The 7,900-nt window shown below is 33.0% G+C and overlaps 1 protein-coding gene and 1 long non-coding RNA gene across 2 annotated transcripts in view; one reads left to right on the top strand and one right to left on the bottom strand.

The window, feature by feature from the left end:
• The window catches only part of LOC126748747 (uncharacterized), a 36,808-nt gene that overhangs the window by 17,511 nt on the left and 11,397 nt on the right, over nt 1-7,900 (top strand). The window lies entirely within an intron of this gene.
• LOC126748725 (gem-associated protein 8-like) lies at nt 30-7,869 on the bottom strand. The gene is made up of 2 exons (XM_050458127.1): nt 7,436-7,869; nt 30-438 (listed from the first exon to the last, which is right to left on the bottom strand). Exons 1-2 carry the CDS (start codon nt 7,715-7,717, stop codon nt 67-69), a joined length of 654 nt encoding a protein of 217 aa, XP_050314084.1. The 5' UTR covers nt 7,718-7,869; the 3' UTR covers nt 30-66.

Genomic DNA, 7,900 nt, shown 5'->3' on the forward strand with positions numbered 1-7,900 from the left:
TGTGACAATAAATAAAAAAACAACATAGGTTTACTGCAAAAAACATATATTTTTTACAATAATTTACTATAAATTTATAGCGACATTAGGCCAATAGGTCAAAGAGCCTTCTTCGACCAACTTTTCATAATTTAACTGAATAGCCGTCTCCATCCCCATGATTTTAGCTGCTTTGTCACCATAAATTTTTTCCATTTCTTTCAGCCTATTGACCATAGGTTCAGGCTCAGTCTCAGATTTTGTCAGAGTATTTACACATTCTTTTTCAGGCTGTGAAGTTTGTGGTAAGTCATTGGTGTCATTATGTGTAATCTCTTGCCATTGCGGTTGCTGATAATATTCTATTTGTTGGGTGTACACATTTCGCAGATGTTTCCTAAGCATTTTGTTCTCAATTTCTAAGGTTATGGCTCTGGATTTCCAGTAAGCTATTTGGTCCTAATAAAACAAAAAAATTAATATTACAAAATGATTTAAATGTCAGTGAATGAGGGTTTTCTGAGAATATAAGTCTGACTGATTTAATGAAACAACTCTAATAGGTACAAAAGTCAATATATTATGTGAGGAAAATGTTTTTTACCAACTACACCAAAGCTTTTGATAAAGTTGATCGCTTTATACTGAAAAACTAAGCAAATCTGTAGAGACCCAGGAACAGGTATGTTTCTGAGGTCATACTTTTCTGATAGGTTAAATTAAGTTAATGAGAAAAAGTTTATCTAAGGCACTTATATCAACCTCAAGGAAGCACCTTGCATCTTCTTCTGTCTGATATATTTACAATATGTAATTTCTAACTCTATAATTAGAAGTTAATTAAAAACACTTGCAAAGATCTTTCTTCAGAGTACCGGCATCAGCAAAATTTTAAAATTAAAAACATTACAGAGTCATTGTTGCACATACAGAACTGTTGGCTTCTTAATTCATTACTCAAAATTTTTTTAAAGATTTAAAAACCTAATATTATACAATGCACTAATAAGACCTTGCTTGGAGTATGCCTCTATTATATGGTAAATTTAAGACTATTTTGAAAATTGTAACAGATGCTTGTATCTACAGTAAAGTCAAATTTTACCCATTGACAGAAGATAGGCAATTTGTTTTTTAATTTTATTAACTTGAATTTTTATATATGTACATATATAAAATGTACATGTAGACGTAATAAAATGTACATATAGACGTAATATGGCTATTTCGTCTGAATTTTATCTGTTTTTGTGTGACTTATTGATGTCCTTGGGTGTCCAGAAAGTCAATGATAATACTGAAGTAGATTAAATAAGCCAACTTTATTAGGTATTAGCCAGGTTGCCGCACAATTATTTGCTCCAGTATGAGGGGTCAAAGTTGAGGTATTAAAAATAAAAATAAGTAATACAGTATACTCGCGGTAACGTGAACTTACGATTTTATGAACAACTCATTAATGTGAATTTTCAGAAATCTTTAGTAATCCTGTCTAGACTTGTCTAGGCTTGTTAGTGGATATTGGGTTTACGCATTTGAAACGTTGTTTGGTCATTTAGTTGATGTTAATAATAAGAGAGAGTGTCGCATTTTGCGCAGTGGCCTTTTAAAATGGTTAAAATTAATAAGAAGTGTTTAACTCTTTATGAGAAATCAAAAATTTTGGAAGAGCACAAAAATGGTATGAGTGTTAAAATATCAAATAGCAAAATCAACTATTTGTGAAATTAAAAATAAAGAAGAAAAAATTCTAAAAGTTGATGGAGAGAGTTTAAGACCTAATAAAATAAAAAAATGCACTTTAAAAAGTGCAGAAAACCCCAAGATGGAAACTTTGCTGTATAAATGGTTTACCAAACAGCGTGAACGAAATTTGCCAGTTACGGGTGATATGCTTAAAGAAAAGGCTCTAGATTATCTAAATCTAGAGCCTTTAGAGAAAATTAAAACTCAACGATAAATTTAATGCAAGCGATGGATGGCTTCAAAAATTTAAATGGCGATATGGTATAAGGCTGCTTAAAATTGCAGGTGAAAAGTTGTCCTCGCAGCCTCACCTTGTAAATCCCTTTATTGAAGGCTTAATAAAAAAGATGAAGTAGCTTAATCTTAGTGAAGATCAAATTTATAATGCAGATAAGACGGGTTTATATTGGAAGTTATTGCCAGATAAAACCTATGTTGCAATTTTTGAAAAAACGGCGCCTGGTCTAAAAATAGCTAAACAAAGAATAACTCTTTTGGGGTGCACAAATGCTACAGGATCACACAAACTAACGCCTTAAGTACTAGGAAAAGCAAAAACCCAGATGTTTTAAAGGATTTGATAGTCCAGTCATCTATAAAAGCACTAAAAATGCCTGGATGACGCAGGATATTTTTAAAAATTGGTTATTAAGCATTTTGTTCCAGAGGTAAGTGAAAGTTTTGTTTGCTTTTTAATTGTTTTAAGACTAAATTGGGTTTTTAGGTTAAATCATTTTTACAAAGCAAAAACCTTCCTTTAACACATTTTTGTTGTCTACATGCCCCTAAATGTTACACCATTATTTCAACTATTAGACCAAAATGTTTTGTGAATAACCAAACTATTTTATAGAAAAGGCCTATTCAGTTCAATTGTATATCAAAGGGTCAAGGAGTAGCTAAGGCCCTAAAAGTTATAACTTTAAGATATGCTATTATGCAATTGCATATGGCCTGGCAAAAAATAGAGCCTTCAGTAATTTCAAAATGTTGGAATATTTTGAGAAAAAATTTGGAGGAGGATGATCTACCTTTAGCTCGACTAAAAGAGATGTGGGAAAATGATGTTAGAGCAGCTACTTAAGTTAATGAAACCATTACATTGCTTCAAACAATTAAACAGGTGTTATTTAGTGCTAGTTACTCCTTTTAATTTTCGATTTTTGGAAATTAAAAGAAGAGTCTGTAATAGTTTTAGAATTTCATTGAGATATGATTGTTTTTAGATTGATTATAATCCCAAAGACATTGAGGAATGGAATACAGACGCAGTGGAGGAAAATCTCGATAGCAATGATTCAGAAGATAGTGACTGTGAGATATTAACTTTTGAAGAAAAAAAGTTACGCATTTGGAGGCTCTTGCAGCTCTGAAAATTGTCACACAATGGGCCAATCAAAACTATGTCGACATAAAGGACATTATTACACTAAAAGGTTTAGAAGAAAAGGCTGTAGCCTTGTCGCAAAAAAAAGTGCAAACAAAAATTACATCTTTTTTTAAATAATACTTTTGTGTAATGCTTAAAACTGTAATAAATATAAAATTATAAATAAATACAAACATAAATAAAGTACAATGTAGTGCCCTTTTATTTTAATTTTAGCTATTTTTAATATAATCTCCATAATGTGAACATTTCAGTAATGCGAACTAAGTCAAAATTTTTTGAGTTCACATTAACGCGAGCCTACTGTACTTCATTTTAGAATAGATGTCCTATTAAATGTCTTGGCTGTTTAGTTTAGTGTTTGTCTTTGATCAGTAAATTGCAAAGCTAAAAAAAATTTCTTCAATTCTAAAGAATATCTATTTTTAAGGCATAACAATCGAAAATCTAATCCAAGAGTTGGATTTTGGTGACTTCCACTAAAGTGCCAATATCTTGAAAGCCATCGATTTTTTACTAAGGTCATTTTATGTTTGTCTGGGTGCTTATGAGTTGCTTCATCAGCCCTTTCAGTATTATCATTGACTTTCCAGACTCCCTGCATATGTATGAACAATTTTGTATAATTTACTATTTTATTGTTATTTGACTTGTCTATGATACTGTGTGAAATATTATGTATTCTTAAGATAAATAAAGCTATTACTATTACTATTATATGGGCACCATAAACCAAATTCAATGTTGATCTTATTGAAAAGGTTCAAAATGATTCTTTAAATCAAATCAACTTAGGGTTCCTTTATGTCAGAAAGTTTGGTATATATCCATATATGATTTCCTATAATGCTATGTTAACTTGTTTTAAAACTCAGCACCTGGATAATAATATAAATTCAGCCCTTTTTATCTATTATGTTTTAAATCACATTAAATATAAAGACTGCCTTCTTATAAAACATTAATTTAATTTCATATTTCAAAAATATATCCAAGAATAAATAATAACAGTCTGTTCTGTATTAATAAGACTGACTGTTCAACCATAAGATTAGGGACCTTAAAGTTAAGGGTGAGACTATTTCTTTTAAGACAAGCATCAACGGCGATTGTAGGGATGATTGTTTAAGGCCGGATAACAGGCCTAGAGGGGTTATCTTGCGAAAATTTTGGTTAAATAATAAACGCAAGATAAATTTTCATGAAAATCAAATGAATCAAACCATAATTTAATGCGGGATGGCCCTTCTGGTTCAGGTGTTTGCGTGTATTATGCTAATACAGGTGGTATGAGAACTAAAATAAAAGATTATCAGCAGGCACTTAGTTGCTGCTGCTTTGATATTGTTATGATTGCAGAGACTTGGTTAACATCTGAATATTCAGAGGCTGAAATTGGAGTACCAAACTATGATTTATATAGATATATGATCGTCAAATGGGTACAAATACTACCAAGGCTCGTGGAGGTGGTGTATTAATTGCGGCTAAGAAGAGTTTATGTACACATAGAATTGGTATCCCACTTGTTGATGTGGATATTTATCAGATCTATTTGACTTTTCCAATTGACAATCAAAGCTTTGTTGTTGGTTGCATTTATATACCATCTCCATCTCCACTTTAAGCCTATTTAAGCCATTGTGAATCCGTTGAACATGTATATAGTAGATATTCAAGTAGTTTGTTTGTCTTGGCAGGTGATTACAATTTACCACATGCTAGATGGGAGAATGATGATCTTGGTTTATTGGTTGGTGGTTGTCTGGAAAATGACAGAGAGTCTGTGCTTTCTCTGGCCAACTGCTTTAGCTTCTATAACTTTTTTCAGGTAAATGGGGTTTTAAATACCAACGGGGTTGCCTTGGATCTTGTATTTAGTAGCTCAGATTTAATTAGTGTCGAACGTGCAATAGACAAGATTTTTAAGAATAGCTTGCACCATACAGCAATTAGTTTTGACCTTTGTTGTGCAGAACATTCTGATGATACGATATATGAGGAATATTTTTATGATTTTGGTAAGGGAGATTACATAGCAATTAACGATTGTCTTGCTGGAATAGACTGGAATCAATTGTTTTTGGGAGAGACATCTATTGATGTTATAGTTTCAATTTTCTATAATGTGATCTATATCTGAATCTATATCTATAATCTGAAAGGTTTATTCCTCTAAAGAGGTACAAAATTTCTTCTTTTCCATGTTGGCTTTCTTCAGAGCTTCGCAGTTTGATCATAAGAAAGAAACAAATTCACAAAAAGTTTAAAATTAGTGGTCAACAGCAGGAATATGATGAATTTCTATTTTTGACATATCAATGTGAGTACTTAAGAGAGTTGTGCTATCAACAATATATTAATAAGGTGGAAATGAATCGCGCTAGCAGTCCGAGGTACTTCTGGTCATATATTCATTTATAATAAAAGAACTGGTTTTAGCCTTTCCTCCAGAATGACATACAATAACAGGATTAGTATGACTATATCTGATACTGTGGATATGTTTGCAGAATACTTTTCATCCGTCTATTCGGATGAGAAACGTAGGATGTTTATGAGGTTATTACTTCCTCTATGAATAAGCTCTGCGCTGGACCAGATGGAATTCTGGCATTCTTCCCAAAGAAATGTGTTTGTGTTCTTACGAAACCAATACTGTTCATTTTTAACAAATCTCTAGGTACTGGTTCTTATCCCACTCTCTGGAAGGGAAGTTTTCTAAAACCCATTTTTAAATCTGGTAGTAGAAATGAAATTTCCAATTATCGGGCTGTGTGTAACCAACCATTCTGAGTTGCCAAAGCTGCTTGACTGCCTTGGTCAGTCATAGGATTGCCTGGAGTTTTAAATCTTTATTTAATCGTGAGTAATTTGGATTTATAAAACGCAGATATACTGATGCTAATTTGGTGCTGTATGTACCTGTGGAGAAGGGACTTCAGGTTGACTCAATATATACAGATTTTTCCAAGGCTTTTGATAGGGTTAACCATGGGGTACTGTTGCAGAGTTTAGTTGCGGGCTTTAGGTATTGTGGGGCCTCTTCTTCAGTGGATCTCGGGATTCATCAGAGGTAGAACCCAGAGTGTTAATCTTGGGGGTACATGTTCCTCTGAAATTTTGGTGCTATCTGGGGTGCCACAGGGCTCTCACTCAGGCCCTGTTTTGTTTTGCCTCTTTTTGATTGATTTAGTTTGGAAACTTGAAAATTGTCAAGTGCTAATGTTTGCTGATGATGTGAAGCTATTTAGGCCTATCACACCTTTCCGATGCTGTGCTCCTGCAAAAAGACCTTAATTTGTTCTTTGATTGGTGCCACTTGAATAGAATGTCCCTTAATATCAATAAGTGCCATAAGATTACTTTTTCTAAGCAAAGAAACCCTATTGCTTTTCTTTATAAAATAAATAATGTAGCAATTGGTTTCAGAACAGAGGTTTCTGACTTAGGAATATTTATTGACTCCAGGTTGTCTTTTAAAAGTCACATCAGTCGGGTGACTGGTAGGGCAATGAAAATGCTGGGTTTTATCCAACAGTCTACAACTGATTTGTCTTTGTTTACTTTTAGATTACTTTATTGCTCTCTAGTTAGGCCCATCTTGGAGTATGGCTCAATTGTGTGGTCCCCGTCATATGACTGCTACATTGAGCAGATTGAAAAAACTCAAAATAAATTTTTAAGGGTGGCTGCTTTTATATGTGATTACAGGAGTATTACTTTCAGTGGGTCAGGGATAACCTGAACTTACCCACATTAGAGTCACGAAGAACATTACTCGACTTATCTTTTATGCATAAGGTTTTAAATGCTACTATAGATTGTCCCGAGTTATTGTCTCTTTTTAAACTTAGGGTGCCTTCCAGATTGAATAGACAATCAGAAATATTTTAAGTCCCATTCCACCATACCAATTATGGTATTAATGAGCCAATTACATGAATGGCTCAAAGTGCTAATGGTCTGTCAAGTGTCAGGACAGATAAGCTTTTTTGACTCTAGGATTGCATCTTTTAAGGGGCAGTTAAAGAATATTATTTCATAGGGGCTTTAATTAATTAACTCATCTACACTTTTCATTGATTTACAGATAGTTTTGTGGCTGAATATATATGTTTGTATGGGTATGCTATGTAACACTTTTGTAAATGGATTCCGTAATTGGGATTCTTGTGTGACACCAAAATCAATTATAGACATTCCTTTGTCTTGATAAATTGTTTACATTACAGTTATATGAATAAGATTGTAATACACACTTTGTACAGTAAAGCATTTTTTAAATTGAATATCTTGGGTGAAGTTACTTTTATTTACCTGGTTTTGCCATTCGGTAATTTCAGGGGGCAACTGGTTCATTTCACACATAGGTTTCATATTACAGTCGACCACACTAAACTCCTGAAGCCTGTCGCATAAGTCGTCAGCATTTTTTACGATCCGTTCGTTCTTCAGCATGCTATAGTATGTTCTTTTACTTTTCTTCCTGCGACTTCTCCTTTTGGCGTTTTTCTTGTATTTTTTCGATATGGTCTTTTGGCAAACCGTTTGATCCAACTGCAGTTTTTTCTTAGGGGACTTTTTTACTTTATTATTCATAACTCAGTGAATGGATTGTCATAAATCTTTCACACATTCTTGGAATGTTAAAGCTAAAGCATCATACATAAATACTTCTAAAAGCAAGAAAACAGGTTGAATTTTTTTTTTTAAATAAACAATCTGAGAACAGCTGATCCGTGATCCGTTAAATGACAGTGACATTTATATGTTGGCAAAGTA

The sequence above is a fragment of the Anthonomus grandis genome, chromosome 2, assembly GCF_022605725.1.
Source record: "Anthonomus grandis grandis chromosome 2, icAntGran1.3, whole genome shotgun sequence".
Classification (NCBI taxonomy): Eukaryota; Metazoa; Arthropoda; class Insecta; order Coleoptera; family Curculionidae; genus Anthonomus; species Anthonomus grandis.